Genomic DNA, 22,516 nt, shown 5'->3' on the forward strand with positions numbered 1-22,516 from the left:
TGGCTTTTGTCCACCCAATCTCATGATCTCTAATTAGCCATCTTAACCTTGTTTGTTGACAGCGGCTCTCCCTGAGCGCTCCTCGTGAGAGACTGCATGTTGGACGGTGTAATTGATGTGTTTCCATAAGCCAGTCCTCTATGAAAAGGCACAGCTGATAATAATAAATGACAGTGTTCAAAGACACTTCTGTGAAGATGTAAAACGTGGGCCGCTAGAGACATATCTGCTCACTAACGATGCCTTAAGAGCCCCTCTCAGGCAACCCATCTGAGTTCTCACCTACACTCCTTTCATTTCATCCTCAAGAAAGGCTGACACGAAACCATTTTCTCTCTCACTTGTCACACAGAAGAGCAGACGTTGTAGTAAAAAGAAACTCTGAGGAGACAGAACTAGCCAGTTAATAAGAGGAGCTAAGGGCTGACAAAACAGTTCTGGTCATCTACCCCGGATCCATTTCCGGAGCTACGCCCTATGGGAACGGAGATGTTTAGTAACTAGCATTTGTCATAACCACATTTGTCTACAGATGATATCTGATGAATTCTCCATGTTTATCAGCAGTGGGCTGACCCCTAAGCCCACATTCTTGCATGTCTTTTGTATCCCTGCAATGCTGCCTTACCATCAGTGGATCACAAGGCCCCAGCATCCTTAAAATTCTGTGCATCTGACTGAATGGGCTGTGGTTTTGAAATAAGACCAACATAGCCATTGCCAGTTTAGATGTTTCTGGAAACCAGAGAGAGAGCCATATTTGGTGGGACATGGGTTAGAGAGTGTTTGGAGAATGCAGCCATTATCCTAGGGAAGCTGAATAGCTCATAAGAAGAAGCTACCCTTAAATAATGATGTGAGAGTCCTGGCAAAGGCTGGTAAGCTTGTGGATGGTGGTTGGTCCTTAATTCACTCAGGACTTGGGCATACAAGGTGCCGGTGAAAATCCACTCTGACACGAGTGAGTTCTGCACCTCTGTCATTCACTTCTGTTTCTCTTCATCCCTATTTCACAGTGTGGATGATGCCTCCTACGAAGTCATGAAGATTGACATCGAGGTCGAAGCACCCAGTGACCCGCCCACCACACAGCTCGTGACATGGCAGGTTGAATACCCAGGAGAGATCACGTCTGACCTGGGGGTGTCCAAGATCTACGTGAGCCAGAAGGACTTGATTGGAGTCATACCACTAGCCATGGTAAGCAAACACTCGCAGAACTGGGAATGGGTAGGCTCTGTGCTGTGATCCAAGCTTAGGGGGTCAAGGATGTCGATCATCAAACACTAAAGTGTGGACAAAAGTGGGACTATGAAGCCCATTGCCAGTAGCCACCTCTATATGTTCTGAGTAATATTCTTTAAATAGCATTTTTAAAATGTAGTCCAGGTAGTGGTTCCGAGCTTCTCTTTAAATGAACATTATGGATGGTATAATGCAAATCTCCTAAGGAATTCAAACATACGCAGTTGTGCAGAGGGCTTGGTTTAAGTGTTTATGTGCTCGAACTGAGACTCAAGGAAATCTGGACTCTGTTCATTAACAGCTCAGTGATTTGACACTTCCACAAGGAACAAAGAGAACAGGTCTTGAGAGGTGATGGGGTATTCCCTGCAAAGAGTCCTCTCCATAAGACACTAACAGGGCTTGGGGACATGCTCATCTGGGTGCCGAAGGTCTGCTGTTCTCCTCTGGTATTAGCCTCCTCCCTGTAATGCAGGCAGACACGACTCAGTTCCAAGTCATGTGTCCTAGTTTGCTTTCTTCTGTTGTAATGAATATCAGAACCAAAGACAACTTGGGGAGGACTGGGATTATTTTAATTATAGCTTACGGCTGATCCTTCAGGGATTTAGGGCAGGAACTCAAGGCAGGAACTGAGGCAGAGACCATGGAGGAACACTGCATACTCACTTGCTCCTCATGGCTTGCTCAACCTGCTTTTATATATTATTTAGGACCACCTGCCCAGGGATGGCATCACCCATGATGGCCTATACTCTCTCATATCAGTCATTAATCAAGAGAATGCCTCTCAGATATAGGCTAAGATTTTTCAAAACCTACTTTAATAAGTGTTCTTAAACACTTCAACCTCCCTTCTAGACCACTGACCAAAGATAAGGGCAAAAGATGGTTAACAGGACAAAGGGGATGTGGAACTGTCATCCTTTGGGGCGATTCCCATCTTTGCTGTCAGGATATCAGCAGTCCAGACTAAAACATCGAGCACGAGTTAGTAGTGGCAGTCCAGTTCAATTGGCAAACACCAACCATGAATTAACAGTAGCCGCTGAAACAAGAAAGATCTGTGAAGCTCTGTCAAGTTTGCACACGTCCACGGTAGCAGCAAGAATCGGCCAGAATACCATGAGACGTTCTTGGGCAAATTACTCTCTACAAAGCCTCGATACGCAAAGAATAGCGAAGACCAGTAAAGCATTGCAAGACGAACCAATGCAAGAGCATCTCTTAGGTTCTACTTATGCTCGTTCCAAACACCGCATGCCCTCTCAAGTGTCTGCCACGGCAAAACGTCCTCTCAGGGGTCTGCCTCAACAGCTTCCAGAAAAACATCACATGACACAACTGAGTCTCCAAAGAAACCAGAAACTTCCCCTTCACTCAGACATTCCCACGGGCCAATCTGATGGTGGCGTCTTTTCAACAGAGTTTCCCTCTTCTCATAGAATCTAGCGTGGATAAAGTTGGCAAAAACCCAAAACTAAACTAAACTAACCAGCACATCATACAAATATACATTATGTAGTCCTCAAGTACTTCTTCCTTTGAGGGTAGATGGAACTCATATCCCGTAGCTAGTTGTGAGAACAAAATGATCACTGGCTCTGAGGCTGGAGCTCATGGTGGAGTGCTTGCCTGGCATGTGCCAGGACTGGTTTCAATTCCCAGCCCAACAAAACTCAAGCCAAATAATTAAATAAGTAACTCATGGGTCCTTACAAGAACTTCAGCCTCTTGCGGACATATAATAAGCACTAGCTACTGTTACGGTTATTCAGTTTACTGACAGCAAGATACGAAGAAGAGTCCACAGCAGTGCTGGATGTCCTTAAGGAAAGGGGTTGTTCAAATCCCTATACTTCTCAATCTGAAAGGCCAGGCAGCAGGCAACCATCTTTGATCCTTGAACTAACTAGATTGCATGAACTAGATTCAAATACGGTGGGATTGAGTGAGTCCTCTCTAAGAGGCCATCTCTGGGTTCAAGAGTGAGTTCTGAGCTCTGACTCCCCCCGCCCCCCCGTCTCATATCTGGGGTCATTTTGCTGTCCAAATTTGTTACTTGATAAAATAATCCTTTACTTGGGGAGTATGAAATGGCCTCACGTCGGCTAATTTGTATGTTCACTGAGGGGTATCTGGGAGAGAAAGCAGCTCTCTGGACAAGGATGACAGTTTGAAGTTAGAGGACTGTATGCCAGAAGGGAACTAGACGAGTTGGGGGTCTGATGCTGTGAGAAACCATTGCACTGAGGCCCGTGGGGAGTTGCATGGGCTTACTTATTTCTTCAGAAGCATTTTGGCTGCATGTTATAGAAATAACTGTGGGACGAGGGGAAACACAAGAGTGGGGTCTGTTCTTTGCTCTACAAAAGATCTTGTCACACTGGTCCGCTAGGTTTGGTGTCTGTTCTATTTACTACCGTTGTGTGCCCAGCCTAGAGTTTGTCTCAGTGGCTTGGATGTTCCATCCAGTGGCTGCATGACCCTGAACATATCAGCAGTGCATACTACTCCTACAGAGAACTGGAGTTCAGTCCCCAATACCTATCAGGGACTCAGCTATTTTTTTTTTTTTCGGTTCTTTTTTTCAGAGCTGGGGACCGAACCCAGGGCCTTGCGCTTGCTAGGCAAGCGCTCTACCACTGAGCTAAATCCCCAGCCCCACTATTTTTAATTCTACAAAAATCACATCTACCTTGCATCCAGAACACTGAGGGACAGGGCCAGATGGATCTTTTACTAAGTATAACACCTTATATCCATCTTCTAAACCAAGAACTTGGCGATGTGGCAAGGGAAGCTAAGTGAAGTTCCTCCTCAGAAGACGTCTGCCTGGGCAGGCGGGCATAACTGTGGAGGGTATACGGAATGCCTAAGGCTGTCCCTGACCTGATCATGCAATAGATGTCCCAGTGGCAAAAAAGCAGAGAGCTGAAATACATGCTCCTGATAGGTGTTCAGACATTATTCTGCATTAGACATAGGAATGGGAGAGAGACAGCCATAAACCATGTGTTTAAAAATCCCTAACATAACTCTATAACACTACAAAGGTGTTTTCTATTATAAAATATATTATGGCTCGCGTTTTGATATAGAAATCTTTGCACGTATCTCTCATCGATCCCTTGAGGTAAACTTTTAGAAATAAATTTTAATTCAATGATGTGAGTCAGAGGATATGTAATTTTGTAATACATTTTTGTAATGTCTGTAGAATTGCCTTCGGGAAGTTTTAACTAATTTACAATTCTACCTGCTGTGTGTAAAGATACCCACTTTCCTGCGACTTTGCCAACAGAGAATATTAATTTTTTAAAAATAGACAATTTATTAAGCAAACATCCTATCTCACTGTTTCCTTAATGTGTCTTACTTGGGTAACATTTTTTTATTTCATAATAAAATATTTGTCCTTTGCCCATTTTATTGTCCTACAGAAAATTCAACTTCTTATTTTTTCTAAAGCTAAATAATTGTACAAAGTGGAGAAATTGCATTTCAAGTATAGGGCTGGCTGACATTAGCCATTCCTACATTCTAGTTTAACAGACACAGAGTACATAGCCTCTTTCTCCTTCTGTGTATTAGTCTATCAATCTTTTGGTTCATGTGGCACATGGATTCTTCCCCAATTTGCTCTTTGCCTCCTAATTTCACATATTAGGGGATGGTGCAGGGGATTTTGCATATAACTCTGGGCTGGAACCCAAGGCCTTGTATGTGCTAAGCATGTACTCAGTGTCTGAGCCACGCCCCCAGCCCCTCACTGGTGGAGTCTAGGAAGATGCTCTACTACTGAGTCACACCCCAGCCCCTCACTGGGGATTCTAGGCAGGGGCTCTACCACTGAGCCCCAGCCCCAGCCCCTCACTGTTGGATTCTAGGCAGGGGCTCTAAAGCTGAGCTATACTCCTAGCCCTTCTTTAATTTTTAATGTGGCCAATCTATAGAACTTCTCCATAATTGAAATCTTTCATCTTCTCCTAATGAATTCTAAGAGGAAAATACACACCTGCTTTATTTGTTCTTATAAAGCCCGTGAATAATACAATGCCCAACACAGCACATCCAGAGAAGAAGAGAGAAAAAAAGACATTAAAACAAGATGGTGCCGAATGCAGGTGCTACTGTGACAGCATGAAAGCTTAGAGATCCATGTAGGGCAAAGGTCACACCCCGGCCTCTAAGTGGCTCTGTAATTGCACCTCCAGAAAATCTTTAAGCTGAAACAAAGTCTCCCACATGTCCAGGGCTTTGAAAGCTTTTGAATCCCTTTAATCCAATCATGAATTTCTGAGTCTAATGTTCAAAAACATCATGCTTTGCTGTATTGAAGGTGAAGTGAAATTCTTAGAGAAAATCTCAATAAACACACATCTTTCTGTTAAGTGTCTGATGACCACACGGCAGGGTCTGGCATGAGGCGTGCTGTTTGCATTTCTCAGAAGAGCTGGGGGACCCTCCGTGGCGCACAGCGAGAGTGGTGGCAACATCTCATCGTTGCCGCCTGAGCTTCAGATTAAACTAAATCTGAGCTTATTACAGGCCTCAGCAGCAGAGACACTGGCATGCGTTTCCACACTGGAGGTGCCATGACAGCGACTCATTAAAAACTCATTAATAAGTGCTCTTCTTTTTTTTTTTTTTTCTTTTTTTCGGAGCTGGGGACAGAACCCAGGGCCTTGCGCTTCCTAGGCAAGCGCTCTACCACTGAGCTAAATCCCCAACCCCAGTAAGTGCTCTTCAGAATGCAATGTTCCACTCATTTGGGAGAGGCCATCTTGAGGGCTGCCATTGTGGGTGTTACTGTCAGTATGAGAATAATTTGGGAAGAACAAGTACCTTGCATCTATTGATTAACTGGGTTCCTGATTTACTTCTGTCTTAGCCCCACCTCTAAAGTTTTAATACTGAGATTTATCAATCTGGGATTTGAGATAAAACTCAACCAGAGAGAAGTCAGAACAGATAGTCCATCATCCCTGACAATAAGCAGAAGAGGGCTGTAGGTTTGGTGTGGTGATGTCTCATGGTTGTTGTGGTGATATGACGGTACAGATATGACCCTCAACCTTGAAGATTCAGGGGAAAGCTGTGTTTCAGAGCTTATGGACTTCACGGAGTTTCAGAACAAGGGACCAAGAGGGACAGGTACCCTCCCTTTGTGAAGCACAGTTTGGCAACAGGCTCTGACTTTCCCAAGTATGCTACCTGCAGGATTCCTTGCTCCACAGCCCGCCTGCCATGCCACCTCATTGCAAGGGTCTTCCTTGATGTTTACACCTAAGAGACTCTCAGTGGACGCTGACATATTCTTAAGATCGAAGGGTGGCAAGAGAGCCCTGGCTTCTGCTGGTCCGATTCCACGGTCTGCAGCAGGTGAACCTGAGATGCTTTAGGGCCTAAGCATCATTTGATTGGAGCTTCCTGGTCCTCTGTCCTTTAGTTCTCTGAAAAAAACTTGCCTAAATGTGCTGTTTGCGTTTCCTGGAAGAGCTGGGAGGCCCCTCCATGGTGCATAGCTCCAGGGTGATGCATGGCTTCTCCACACTGTATTTCCTTTTTCCCATCAGAAGGAATGGAAGAGTTGCAGCAGTGAGTTCCACAAAGCACATAAGTAGGCACCAAGGACCTCTGTCCAGCCATGAACTTGGCTGAAGGATAAATGCTAAGGGTTTTTAAAGATATATAGATAGACTATATCTATCTGTCTGTCTGTCTGTCTATCTATCTATCTAATATATAAATATTTTATATATTGTTACATGTATTTATAATATATAAATATTTGTATAACTAAATTATATATATGTGCATTAATTATATATAAAATATGTAATATATTTACACATAACATTTTCTATTATGTTAATATTTAATATAATATATTTATAGTATATGAGTATGTGTCTGCGTGTGTACATATGTATATGTATGCACATGTACACTGTCATAGTAGCCACAGAGGCCAGCAGAGGGCATCTGATCCCCTGGAACAGAGGCTTATGAGCCTCTGTGTGGGTGCTGGGAACTGAATTTAGGTCCTTAAGAAGAGCAGTCAGTGCTCTTAACTGCTGAGCTGTCCCTCCAGCTTCCAGAAGGACAATGGTTTTTTTTTTTCCTTGTATGGATAATTCTTGGGCTATAAGAAAGTCACCATATTCTCTAACATGTGTGTCCTTAACACTCTCTGAAATTCTTATCTATGGGACAAGTGAACAAAACCTCCTCACACTTTCAGGACCATGAATTTTAACTTATAAACTTTTCAGGAAATGTATTTTAAAACTATCACTCAGTATTTGTGTCCTTAAGTGAAGCAAATGCTATATCGACTGACCCTCTCTTTACCATCAGAACCCACAGAAGTGACTGCCTAGTACAGTAGTTCTCAACCTCATGACCCTTTTGGGGGTTGAGCAATTCTTTCTAAGGTGTTCCCTAAGACCATCGGAAAAAAAGACATTTACATTATGAGTCATGACAGTAGAAAAATTACAGTTATGAAGTAGCAATGAAAAGAATTTTATGATTGGGGTCACCACACCATGAGGGACTCTATTAAAGGGTCACAGCATATGGAAGGTTGAGAACCCCTGGACAGGCCACCTCTCTTTCTGTCTCTTTACCCCCAGGATTCCTGTGACCTTCAGTACAGGGTCTTCTCTTATCTCTACACCCAATGTGTACCCACATAGACACCCAACATCTACCCACATGGATACCTAAAGGACATTCAAGTCCCATGGCCCATCATATACGTACATCTGTGGACAGTCTCTAGACCAAACACAGTCATCCTTTGGAGCTCAGTCATCATCTCTCGGGAGTTCCAAAATTAGCGTAGGTAGCAAGCCACAGCAATACCCTGCTGAGATCAGAACTTGGGGAAGAGCCCTAGATTATAGAAGGAAGCTTCCTCCCCTGGCTCCAGTAATGAGAATTCCTTTCATTCGAGGCATAAAAGCGGCTTCTTGGCTCTTTCTGTTTGACTTTCTCTGGTTATTCTTTTCCCATGTCAGCCTGTTAATTAACACGCCAGCGCCCCTCCGTTGTTTTCACTCAGACTATTTGAAAATCCAGGCACCAGGCAAAGCATGCCGACACGTTCAATTTCATTCTTCTGCCACCAAGTGCAAATTAAGATGCCGCCGTGGCCCTCGAGGAAACCGGCTGCTCTGAGGCACCTTATTTCTTTTTATGTTTGCTGCATGACCGCTGTTCCCCAAACAGGACTGGCTAATTAGTGCCGAACTTAACTGCTGCTTGAGTACCAGGTGAGGCCTTCTATTCTCTGGAACATACTTCAGCATGGCTCACAGCTTTGGGCACTGCTCTTGTCCACATTTCCCACATGGAAGGGGACATATTTCCCAAGATCCCCACAAACAATGTGCTTACCAACACCCCCCTTGAACTAACACCCTCCCCTCATACAGATTAACATTCTCCCTGCTATAACCAACATCTTCCCCTTGTACAAATCAATATCCCTTTGCACAGATCAATAGCCACCCCTGCATCTATCAGTAACCTCCCCTTTTCCTGGTCAACACTCCAGTGTATTGACCAACACCCTCTTGCACAAGTCAACACTTGCCCCTCGCACCTCTAGAGGACATGCAGACTCTATGGACTCCATAGATACTGCAAATCTGTTCTCGAGATCCACAATTAAGGCATAAGGCCAAGTCAGATCCTAGAATAGAGTCCAAAATCCAGGCTCATGACCAACCCACTATGCTTCACCCATAGTAAGAACAGAGTCGAAGGTGTAGATCAAGGTAAGAAAGGGAATGTTGATTACTGCAAGGAGGAATATTAATCAGGGCAAGGAAAGTGTGTTGATAGATGTGGGGATGTCATCCAGTACAAGGGGATGTTGGTTGGTGCACAAAAGGTCTTGTGGGTACAAGGAGAGGTGATGATAAATGCAAGGGGTAAGTGTTGGTTTGTGCAAGAGGGTGTTGTTCAGTAGAGTGGGGGTGTCGACCAGCACAATCAGAGATGATTCACAGATGCAGTGGTGGGTATTGATCAGTACATGGGGGGATTGGTTTGGGCAAGGGGAAGATGTTGGTGGCAGCGGGGGAGATGTTGATCTGTACAGGGGAGATGTTGATTAGTTCAAGGGGGTATTGATAAATGCACTGTTCAAGGTGATCTTGTGGAACACGAATTCAGAGAAGCACGCATACCACAGGAAACTGAGAAACCATACTGGAGTCAGAGAAGCCATTCGAAAATGAATTCTTTGTAATGCTCAGGGCCAGAGCTTTCTTCTTATCACCCCCTGAGCTGCCACTGGAGCTCCTTACTTAATGAACTCTCCTCTCCAGAGGTGACTAGCAGTAAGGTGGTTTCGGAACCACAGTGCCTTTATGGGTACATCATCCTAAATGAATGCAGGAGGGCTGTTGCTATTTCTGACTGCCATGCAGTTATTAAGCCCCAGCCGTTGTATAACCAATTGGTCTCTGTGAACAACTGCTCACGATGTGACTCATTTCATAGACACTACAATAGCAAAGGTCGCCATTGCGTGCCAGGCACTGGTTTTGGCTTTAAAGATATAGAAGAACACTCATGCTACACAGCAGAAGCAGGTGGTAAGTAAGTCATGAATAATTGAGCGAGGTGTTTTCAGAACCAACATATGTTACAGAGGAAACCCAGCAGTACACTGTGAAGAAGAGCCAAGTTGCCCAGTTGATAACTTCACAAAGACACAAGGAGCACTAGATGCCCATGAAGAAGAAAAGTAGAGACCATGGCCCAACAGTGGCCAGTTGGAGTGTTTTGAATGGCATAAGTCTGATGTAGCTGAGATGGTGAACAGGGGAGACAGGAGAGACTGTGCCAGGATTTGAGGTTAGAGATGGCAAGAGTTGAATAGGGGATATATAGCCTTATGAACTTTTATACATGGAGCAGGGCTTTTGGTTCTAGATGCTTGAATCTGATCTCTCTCTCTCTCTCTCTCTCTCTCTCTCTCTCTCTCTCTCTGTGTGTGTGTGTGTGTGTGTGTGTGTGTGTGTGAGAGAGAGAGAGAGAGAGAGAGAGAGAGAGAGAGAGAGATGCATGTATGTGAGTGTGTGGTGTGTACCAGCGTCGTCTTCTCTCACTTTACACATGACCTTGAGGAAGTCCTTCATGGAGCCACCACCCCACCTTTTCCCTTAGACTGGATGACCAGTGTGCTCACAGCACATCAGGATTGATGGTGAGGTTATGGAGACCCACAGCCATGCCTGGCTTTTTATGTGGGCACTGGGGACCCCCAACAACCAATCCTTCTTCCTGCACAGCAAACACTCTTGCCCACTAAACCATCTGCCAGATGCTAAGAATCATTTTTGAAATATCACTCTGAAGGCCATCATGAGAATATGATTTGGAGAGGGGCAGCCAGTGGTTGAAACAGAAACACTACTTTGTCCATAGAAAGCACAGCAGCTAAGACAAGGATGACAATGGTGATGTTGATGTCACACAGAATGGCTCAGGATGGGTTTCCTATGTAGAGATACTGGATCTTGCTTAGAGAATGGATAAGATGTTTGACTCAAAGATCAACCATGAGTCTAGATTGGACAGTAAAAATATAATGGTCTTTTTGATATAACAATATCAGTGGTCAGAAGTGCTAGCCATCCAATATGGCAGCCACAGCAATGTCTGGTGACATCAGGTGCTGAATGCTAAAAGGGTGGAGCTGAACAATGAACTTATAAAGATTAACTTAAGTCTGAATACTTGTGTCGGTTGCTACCAGATTAGACTGGGTATCTCTGAAGTTTGGATTGGGAGATGCAGAAGGTGAGACAGTAGTGGATTCCTTCTCCACGGTGAGTCTAGTGTTGGTCTTCCTGCCCTGTGCTACACCTCTGGATTTGTACCAGAAAGTCTTGTTGCTCATTAGCGTCTTGTCAGACAGAAGGTCTTGGTAAGTATTGTAGCTTATTTCCTGTTTCTGTGATAAACATCCTAACAAAACACCATGTGGGAAGGAAAAGGTTCATTTGGCTTATACATGGTCCATTCAGTGAGGAAAGCCAAGGCAGGAGCTGAAGCAGAGGCTGTGAAGGAACACTGTTTATTGGCTTGCTTTCCATGATTTGCTCAATTTGCTTGCTTATAGGATCTCTTACTCGGGGATGACACCACCCACAGTGGTCTGGACCCTCCCTCATCAAACAGGACAATGCTCCCAATAGACATGACCATAGGCCACTTGAAGGAGACAACTTGCGTCAGGTTGACCAAAACTAACCAGCACAATATGGGGACAGAGAGAAGGCCTTATGGTGGTGATCATCATTTATCACCATGGCTATGAGCTCCGTCAAGATCGTCAGCTATTGCCAGCAGACTCTTTCAATTAAGCAGTAATATCAGCTATGGTGCTTGTGACTCCCACCCAAATGTCCAGCAGTCTCCCGCAATGCACATCCCATTGTGGCGCAGAGCTCTAAAGGCACAGCTATAGAATAATTTCTGCCCCTAATGTATGTATTTGGATAGGTGCAATTTTCCTATAAATTATGTTTTACAATTCAGTTAAAAGCATATATTGATTTTTAAGTATGTGCATCGTGGATTGTGGCATAGTTTGTGCTATGGTACTAATTTCAGAGTAATTATGTAAAGCCTGTTTTATTTCTTGCATAAATGTTTACTGGGGAGGCTGGAGAGATGGCTCAGCAGTTAAGAGCACTTGCTGCTCTTACAAAGGACATATGTCTAGTAAGTATTCGGCACTCACATCAAGTGACTCACAGCCATCTATAACTCCAACCCCAGAGGATTCAACACCTTTGGCCTCTTCAAGCACCTGCACTCATGTATACATTCTGACACATGACTCATATACTCTTTTGATTAAAAACAAAACTAAAATATTAGGAAAATGCTCTGTAAAAATAAGTTTGGCTCAAGTAGAATAGAGTTGGTATTGCAGGATGTTTTAAGGGGAGACACAAGAATGTCCACTTGCCCCCAAAGAAGGTACCGATTACAAACCAAAGTAAAGATTCTACCCAAGTCCAAGGTAGTGAAGTGATAGTTTATTGGGCTTACTTACAGGGGAGGGGGTGAGGCGTTATTCACTGGAGCACGGATGACTCAAAGATAATTGCATAACCAAAAATCAGGTCAATAGAGGCATCAATATATGAAGCCTCCATCCATGAGACTCTCACAACCTGACCTGGAGGTAGCTGGACCAGTCTGTCATTCCTCCCTAGCAACTGTAACTATGTGTGTAACCTTGGGAGCTATGCCTTGTAAGTCTTATTTCACTTACTTCCTGAGCCTTGTATGTTTCCATTCTTTTCTGAGTTGTAAACAGGGTATACTTTCTATTTTCAGGAAGTAGCTATGGCAGTTGGTGAATGTACTCTGGGAAGCAGTAGGTAGTAGATATTTTTATCTTGTATGTCATACTGTCTCCATCACAGCAACTCAACCTGCACCTATGAGCCCCAGAGCTGCCCTAAACCTGGAAGAAAGTGGGTGGGTCTGAGTTTCAGTAAAGCTATTTATGTGTACCAAAAATGTAAATCTATATAATGTCCACATGTCACAAAATATTTTGCTGCTTGTGATTATTTTTTACAATAACTTAAAATTCCAAAGCCATTCTTAACTGTGTGACTTACCACCCAGCTTCTGGTGCCAACACACCAATCTCTGAGCTAATATGGACATAGCCCTATCTTATCTATACTTGAGTTTCTCCTTTAGAGGCTGAAAAAGACCTTGTGTGATTCTGTGACGCTTGTCCTCCTTGAATGAAGGTTTCGTTATAATGTAAGAAACAGGGACTAGCCAGATGGCTTAGAAGGTAAGGGAGATTATAGCCAAGTTGGATGACTAGAGTTTGATCCCTGGAATTCACATGATAAGAGGAGAAAATGCACTCCCAAAAGTAGTCCTCTGACCTCTATACATGGCCACAGTATGCATTCCCACAAATACAAATGAATAAATGAAATAAATATTTTCAATAAAAAGTGACATCTCTGGTAGTGCACACCTTTAATCCATGTATTAGGAAGGCAGGTGCAGTTTGAGGCCAGCCTAGTCTACATAATGAGTCCCAGGCCAGCCAGGGCCACATAGTTGATGCCCTGTCTCAAAATAAAAATGAAAAGGGGGAAAAAATGAAAGTTTTTTTGAAACTAGAAAAAGAAAATCAACCAATGCTATTTTGAGTAAAAGCACTTAACAGCAATGACCGTGGGTGGCTTTGCCATCAATTTCAGCCACAGAGAATTTTCATGGCACTCAGAAAATCAGGGCAAATGTTGTATGCTTTGCCTCTTTTTCCCAAATCTCTGTTGACCTGAAATTTGACAGCTTAGCCTCAAGCTTGTTGATGTCCAAACCCTGATACAACACTCCCTTGAAGACCCCCCACCTACCCATCTTTTCAAAGCCCTCAGAAGGCTCTTCACGTAGGCCATTTAGCCATCCTAACTGCCTTGGTACCCCTGGTTCCTTGTCTAACTTCATTTTCCACTCTGGTGGTAGCCACTGGGCAGGATCAGACTCAGACTACAAGTGGTAAAGATCTTATGCCAGAAGAGTCAATAGTGATTGGAGAAAAGAGACCTACAAATAGACTCAGGTGCTAGTGTGAATGACTACAATGTTCTCCATCTGCAGATATAGCCTGATGTCTGCGATCCAATGTTCTGGTGGAGGAAAGCATTACATGTGTATGGAATACAGACAGACTAAAGCATAGCATGTGTGCAGCAGAATTCAAACACTCTGTGGAGTTGTGCCCCCCACACATTGATGGTTAACTACTGTTCACACAGCACCTGTTGTGCAGCATGATACTGGCTGCCTGGTGGGCTCATTGTTGCCATCAGATAAAAAGTTAAAGGCAGGGAAAGCATCTCATCCAAAGACATAAATGTTTATTGGCGCCCCAAGAGCCCCCAGAGCTGGGAAGATTCTGTCTCTAAGGGGTCTGGGTTTTTCTTTGGGGGTTTGAATATGCTTCTCTATAATTGCCTTTCTCTATTCTATGGGTCCTCATGTATCTAAGCAGTCCTTCTGGTGCAGGAGTTGGGTGTCCTGTTTCTGTCCACAAGCACAGGAATAGCTGTTGCTTGGGGTTTGTCACTAATTAGTGTGGACCCATGGTCCCTTTTTGGTGTTGTAATAACCAATGAAGAGAAGCTTAATGGGGAGAGAGAAACTCAAGACAGAGAAAGGAAAAAATAGAAAGTCTTCTCCTTCCTCTGTTTCTCTGTGCCTCGGGAAAACAGGAGGATGGTTTCAAGTGGGTATCATAAATAAGCAAAGAAGAAATTCTCAGAGGGTATTTATGCACAAGCTAGGTACAAACATTGCACCTATTTATAGAAGGGATTTGAGTATCTGTGAGAGTCCCTTGGAGTACCCGAAGCCCCACTCTATAGATACCAAGGGATAGGCTGTAATTTCCAGGTATCAATTGCTAAGAGCCAATGAATAAGATACTATGTAAATATAGGCCCATCCCTAATGCCCAGGATCTTGGCAGCCAATGCCAGAAGATGAGGTCATTTTCAGAACAGGTGCATTGCATGGAAAGTCTGTGTGCACTTGAGGTGCTCCCTCTACCTGCCAAGCCCACTGCCATCTCATCTCTATGAAATCTGTATTTTGCAACAGAGACCACCTGTCTGAGTTACATTCTTTTTTTTTTCTTTTTTTCGGAGCTGGGGACCGAACCCAGGGCCTTGCACTTACTAGGCAAGCGCTCTTCCACTGAGCCAAATCCCCAACCCCTGAGTTACATTCTTGTTGCAGTGGTAAAACACCCTGACCTAAGAAACCTCATGGAGAAAGTGTTTGCATCAGGGTAGTCAGAGTCCATAGTGTAGAAGGAATGGCAGCAGGAAGAGAAAACTTGGTGGCAGGAGCAAGAGGCTAGGTAGTCACATTACATCCACACTCAGGAGGCAGACAGAGAACAGGAAGTGGGGTAAGTCTACAAAGCCTCAATTCCTGCCACCAGTGATGTACTTCCTCCAGTAAGGTTCCACTCCTTGTGAAACCTCCACAAATGGTGCCACCTAGTGTTCAAATACTTGAGCCTGGGGCAGAGGGGGGTGATGTCTCACTCAAATTGTAATATTTAAACTCAAATTCAAGAGGAATCTACCTAGTTCCCCTCTGGACACAGGAACCTAGGAGCAGTGAGGGACAGGACTCTTCCAGTTACTGCCTGCTTCTGGAGCTGACCCAGTCCCACACCTCCCTGTACCCAAGTCCTGTAGGGGAGAGAGCTGGACTCTCAGAAGTGCAGACAATCCTGAGAACTCAGGGGAGACCACTACTTCTGTTTACATTCCTGACCCAAGAGGAATACACCTAGAGCCCTCTGGACACAGGAACCTAGGATTAGTCAGGGATAGGATCCTTCTAGTCTCTGTCTGAGCCCAGAGCTGAAAGACAGTCAACAGGAGGGCTGACACACCTGAGAGCAGAGGTAAGACTAACTCCTCTGCTAAGAGTAACCTGCCTGGAGCCCTCAGAACACACAAACCCAGGAGCAGTCTGAGACAGGACCCTTCTGGCTTCTGCCTGTGCCTGGAGCTGACCCTGTCCCACAGCTCTCTATACCCAGATCCTGCTGGGAGAAAACTGGTCTACAGGAGTTCTGACACACAGGCTTACAGGAATGTCAAGCCACTGTCAGAGATAGTAAGACCAGCTAATGCCAGAGACAACCTGATGTCAAGAGGCAAGAACAGGAACCTAAACAACAGAAACCAAGGCTAATTGGCATCATTAGAGCCCCAAAGCAAACACTGGATATTCAAACACACCAAAAAAGCAAGGTTTAGATTTAAAAATCACATCTCATGATGATGATAGAGGACTTTGAGAAGGACACAAATAACTTCCTTAAAGAAATAGAGGACAGCACAGTTAAACAAGTAGAAGCCCGTAAAGAGGAAACACAAAAGTCCCTTAAAGAATTACAGGAAAACACAACCAAACAAGTGAATTGAACAAAACCATCCAGGTTCTAAAAATGGAAATAGGAACAATAAATCACAAAGAGAGACAACCCTGGAGATAGAAAAGAGATCAGGAGCCATAGACACAAGCATCACCAACAGAATTCAAGAGATAGAAGAGAGAATCTCAAGGTCAGACGACACCATAGAAAATGTTGACACAACAGTCAAAGAAAATGTAAAACGCAAAAAGTCCTTAACCCAAAACATTTAGGACACAATGAGAAGATCAAACCTAAAGATAATAAGTATAGAAGAAAGTGAAGATTCCCAACTTAAAGGGCCAGTAAATACCTTCAACAAAATTATAAAAGAAAACTTCCCTAACCTAAAGAAAGAGATGCCCATAAATATTCAAGAAGCCTACAGAACTCCAAATAGATAGGACCTGAAAAGAAATTCTTCCTGCCACATAATATTCAAAGCACCAAACTCACAAAACAAAGAAAGAATATTAAAAGCAATAAGCATAAAAGGATGAGTAACATATAAAAGCACACCTATCAGAATTATACCAGACTTCTCAACAGAGACTATGAAATCCAGAAGATCTGGCCAAATGTCATACAGACCCTAAGAGAACACAAATTCCAGCCCAGGTTACTATATCCAGCAAAATGCTCAGTTAACATAGATGGAGAAACCAAGATATTCCATGACAAAACCAAATTTACATAACATCTTTCTACAATCCAGCCCTACAAAGGATAATAGGTGAAAAACTCCAACATGAGGAGTGAAATTACACCCTAGAAAAAGCAAGAAAGTAATTTCCTTGCAAAAAAAACAAAAGAAGATAGCCACAAAAACATAATTCCACCTCTAACAACAAAATAAAAGGAAACAACAATCACTATTCCTTAATATCTCTTAACATCAATGGACTCAATTCCCCAATAAAAAGACATAGACTAACAGACTGGATAGGTAAAGAGGATCCAGCATTTTGATGCATACAGGAAACACACCTCAAAGACAAAGACAGACACTACCTCAGAGTAAAAGACTGGAAAACAATTTTCCAAGTAAATGGTCCCAAGAAAAAAGCTGGAGTAGCCATTCTAATATTGAATAAAATCAACTTTCAACAAAAAGTTATCAAAAAAGATAAGTAAGGACACTTCATATTCATCAAAGGAAAAATCCACCAAGATGAACTCTCAATCCTGATATCTATGCTCCAAATGCAAGGGTACCTACATTCATAAAAGAAACCTTACTAAAACTCTAAGCACACATTGCACCTCACACAATAATAGTGGGAGACTTCAACACCCCATCCTCATCAATGGATAGATCATAGAAAGAGAAACTAAATAGGGACATAGAGAAACTAATAGACATTATGAACCAAATGGATTTAACAGATATTTATAGAACATTTCATCCTAAAACAAAAGAATATACCTTCTTCTAGGCATCTCATGGTACCTTCTCCAAAACTGACCATATAACTGGTCACTAAACAGGCTTCAACAGATACAAGAAGACTGAAATAATCCCATGCATCCTATCAGATCACCAGAGACTAAGGCTGGTCTTCAATAACAACAAGAATGACAGAAAGCCCACAGACACGTGGAAGTTGAACAATGCTCTACTCAATGATAACTTGGTCAAAGAAAAAAATAAAGAAATTAAAGACTTTTTAGAATTTAATGAAAATGAAGGCACAATATACCCGAACTTATGCAACACAATGAAAGCTGTGCTAAGAGGAAAACTCATAGCTCTGAGTGCCTGCGAAAAGAAACTAGAAAGATCATACATTAGCAACTTCACAGCACACCTAAAAGTTCTAGAACAAAAATAATCAAATACACCAAAAAAGAGTAGATGGCAGGAAATAATCAAACTCGGGGCTGAAATCAACAAAGTAGAAACAAAAATATACAAAGAATCAACAAAACCAAGAGCTAGTTCTTTGAGAAAATCAACAAGACAGATAAACCCTTAGCGAGACTAACCAGAGGGCCCAGAGACATTATCCAAATTAACAAAATCAGAAATGAAAAGGGAGACATAACAACAGAATCTGGGGAAATTAAAAAAATCATCAGACCCTACTACAAAAGCTTATATTCAACAAAACTGGAAAATCTGGATGAAATGGACAACTTTCTAGACAGATGCCAGGTGCCAAAGTTAAATCAGGATCAGGTAAACCAAATAACAATCCCATAACTCCTAAAGAAATAGGAGCAGTTATTAAAAGTCTCCCAACCGGAAAAAAAAATAAAGCCCAGGACCAGATGGGTTAGTGGAGAATTCTATCAGATCTTCATAGAAGACCTAATACCAATAATGTCCAAACTCTTGCACAAAATAGAAATAGAAGGAACATTACCCAAGTCCTTCTCTGAAGCCACAATCATGCTTATACCTAAACCACACAAAGATCCAATAAAGAAAGAGAACTTCAGATCAATTTCCCTTAAAAATATCGACACAAAATACTCAATAAATTCTGACAAACCGAATCAAAGAAAACATCAAAATGATCATCCATCATGATCAAGTAGGCTTCATCCCAAGGATGCAGGGATGGTTCAATATATGGAAATCCATCAATGTAATCCACTATGTAAACAAACTAAAGGGGGAAAAAACACATGATCATCTCATTAGATGCTGAGAAATCATTTAACAAAATTTAAAACCCCTTCATGTTAAAAGTCTTGGAAAGATCAGGAATTCAAGGCCCATACCTAAACATAGTAAAAACAATACACAGCAAACAAGTAGCCAACATCAAACTAAACGGAGAAAAACTTGAAGCAATCCCACTAAAATCAGGGACTAGACAAGGATGTATACTCTCTCCCTATGTATTCAATATAGTACTCAAAGTCCTAGCCAGAGTGATCAAACAATAAAGGAGGTCAAAGGAATACAAATTGGAAAGGAAGAAGTCATAATATCACTATTTGCCGATGATATGATAGTATACTCAAGTTCCACCAGAGAACTACTAAGCCTGAGAAACAACTTCAGCCAAGTGGCTTGGTATAAAATTAACTCAAACAAATCAGTAGCCTTCCTCTTCTCAAAGGATAAACAGGCTGAGAAAGAAATTAGGGAAATGACACCCTTCACAATAGTCACAAATAACATAAAGTATCTCGGTGTGACTCTAACTATGCAAGTGAAAGATCTGTATGGCAAGAACTTCAAGTCTCTGAAGAAAGAAATTGAAGATCTCAGAATATGGAAAGATTCCCCATGCTCATGGATTGATAGGATTAATATAGTAAAAATGGTCATTTTGCCAAAAGCAACCTAAAGATTCAATTGCAAACCCCATCAAAATTCCAACTTAATTCTTCATAGATTTAGAAAAGGAATTTGCAAATTCATTTGGAATAACAAAAAAAAATGCAGGATAGAAAAAACCATCCTCAACAATAAAAGAACTTCTGGGGGAATCACTATCCCTGACCTCCAGTTGTATTACAGAGCAAAAGTGATAAAAAAATAAAAACTATATGGTATTGGTATAGAGAGAGGCAGGTAGATCAGTGGAATAGAATTGAAGACTCAGAAATGAACCCACACACCTATGGTTACTTGATCTTTGACAAAGGAGCTAAAACCATCCAGTGGAAAAAAGACAGCATTTTCAACAAATGGTGCTGGTTCAATTGGAGGTCAGCATGTAGAAGAATGCAAATCAATTCGTTCTTATTGCCCTGTACAAAGCTCAAGTCCAAGTGGATCAAGGACCTCCACGTAAAACCAGATACACTCAAACTAATAGAAGAAAATGTGGGGAAGAATCTCAAACACAGGGGCACTGGGGAAAATTTCCTGAACAGAACACCAATGTCTTATGCTTAAAGATCAAGAATCAACAAATGGGACCTCATAAAACTGCAAAACTTCTGTAAGGCAAAGGACACTGTCATTAGGACAAATTGGCAACCAACAGGTTGGGAAAAGATCTTTACCAATCCTATACCTGATAGAGGGCTAATATCCAATATATACAAAGAACTCAAGAAGTTAGATTCCAGAGAATCAAATAACTCTGTTAAAAATGGGGTACAGAACTAAACAAAGAATTCTCAGCTGAGGAATATCTGAGAAGTACCTAATGAAATGTTCAACATCCTTAGTCAACAGGGAAATGCAAATCAAAACAACCCTGAGAGTTCCACCTCACACCAGTCAGAATGACTAAGATCAAAAACTCAGGTGACAACACATGCTGGTGAGAATGTGGAGAAAGATGAACACTCCTCTATTGTTGGTGGGGTTGCAAGCTGGTACAACCATTCTGGAAATCAGTCTGGAGGTTCCTCAGAAAATTGGACATTGTACTACCTGAGGACCCAGCTATACCACTTCTTGGCATATAGCCAAATGACACTCAAACAAGTAACAAGGACACATGCTCTACTATGTTTATAACAGCCTTATTTATAATATCCAAAAGTTGAAAAGAATCCAGATGCCCTTCAACAGAGGAATGGATACAGAAAATGTGGTACCTCTACACAATGGAATACTACTCAGCTATCAAAAACAATGACTTCATGAAATTCATAGGCAAATGGATGGAACTAGAAAATACCATTCTGAGTGTAGTAACCCAATCACAAGAAAATGTACACATGGTATGCATGCACTGATAAGTATTAACCCAAAAGCTCGGATTACCCATGATACAATCTACAGACCCCATGAAGCTCAAGAAGAAGGATGACCAAAGTGCATTCCTTCTTAAAGGGGGAACAAAAATATTCATAAGAGAAGATATGAAGACAAAGTTTGGAGCAAAGACTGAAGGAATGGCCATTCAGAGCCTGCCCCCACCTGAGGATCCAGCCCCTATACATACAGCCATCAAACCTAAACAATATTGCTGAAGCCAAGAAGTGCATACTGACAGGAGCCTAGTATAGCTGTCTCCTAAGAGGCTTAGCCAGAGCATGACACATACAGAGGCAAATGCTAGTAGCAAACCATTGAACTGAGAATGGGGTTCCCATTGGAGGAGTTAGAGAAAGGATTGAATGAGCTTAACTGGCTTGCAACCCCATAAGAACAACTATTCAAACCAACCAGAGCTCCCAGGGACTAAACCACTACCCAAAGAGTACACATGGACAGCTCCAGATGCACATGTAGCAGAGGATGACCTTGTTAGGCACCAGTGGAAGGAGAAGCCAAGGCTGAACCCCCTAGTGTAGGGAAATGTCAGAGTGGGGAGGTAAGAAGGGGTGGGTAGTTGGGGAGGGGGCACATCCTCATAGAAGGGGGAGGGTGTGGGATAGGGTGCTTTTGGATAGGAAACCAGGAAAGGGAATAACATTTGAAATGTATCCAAAATAAAAAAAAAACCCTCAAATTCAAAATTAGGGACAACTCACACTTAGACACACACACTCATACACGTTATTTTAAAAAGAAAAGGACAAAGAAAATCGGCTCTTTGAAGGCAGTGTAGCGTACACAAAGACCAGCCCCAAATAAGGAAGAAAGATGGCCAACTTTAATCTTTTTAACACACACTAGTTGTCCCTCACTGCTCACCAGTCAATGGCTACAAAGTGTATCAGTATACAGGCCACTCAGGTTCAAGTTGAAATAGTAAGTGCCTCCATCTATGATAGTGTTGGCAACCATGTGTTGATCCAAACACATGAAAATGTTTCCTAATAAGAGTAAGAATCAGTTTCAAAATATTTTGAAACCATACATGCCTACATATATTTGCCAACAGTGTCACATTCTGAGGGCAGAATATCAGTCTCATATTTACCAACTCATGTTGGCCTTTGTAAGTTTTTTTCCTTTCACACACATTTTCCAGTAAGAGTAATTTTATTGGTAGGTGCCAAGAACACTGAAAATTTCAAGGGAGGTTGAAATCTGAGTTTGGATATCTTAGTGCAAGCAAATTCTAGTTAAGTAACATTTGGGCAAACTTTTATTAAGCTTTTGTTTGGAAGTTGGTGATGGTAACATTCCGGTTTACAAGAATTGAGGGAAAATAGCAACTCTGTGTTTTTATAAGTCATTTATACTGAATGGCTAAGACATTGTATTCATTACTGTAGCAAAATATCTAACAGAAGTCAACTTAAGAGACAGGAGTTTATTTCAGCCTAGGGTTTCATGAATGTTTCATTCCACCATTGTGGGCATGCGTGGTGGCCATCTAGAGTGTGAGGAGGGAACTCCTCATCTAGTGAGAGAACCGGGAGGTAGAGAGTGTCTGGCAGAGCCACAGGAGG

At 42.4% G+C, this 22,516-nt stretch overlaps 1 protein-coding gene across 2 annotated transcripts in view; it reads left to right on the forward strand.

Annotated features, from left to right (window-relative positions):
• Window positions 1–22,516, forward strand: part of Tmem132d (transmembrane protein 132D) — a 647,297-nt gene that overhangs the window by 453,933 nt on the left and 170,848 nt on the right. For both annotated transcript variants that reach the window (XM_017598307.2, NM_198727.2), the window contains one exon: window positions 1,017–1,200. In XM_017598307.2, coding sequence (XP_017453796.1) covers window positions 1,042–1,200 — 159 coding nt within the window. In that variant the 5' untranslated portion in view covers window positions 1,017–1,041. The remainder of the gene's footprint in view (window positions 1–1,016; window positions 1,201–22,516) is intronic.

The sequence above is a fragment of the Rattus norvegicus genome, chromosome 12 (assembly GCF_036323735.1).
Source record: "Rattus norvegicus strain BN/NHsdMcwi chromosome 12, GRCr8, whole genome shotgun sequence".
In the NCBI taxonomy this organism is placed as follows: Eukaryota; Metazoa; Chordata; class Mammalia; order Rodentia; family Muridae; genus Rattus; species Rattus norvegicus.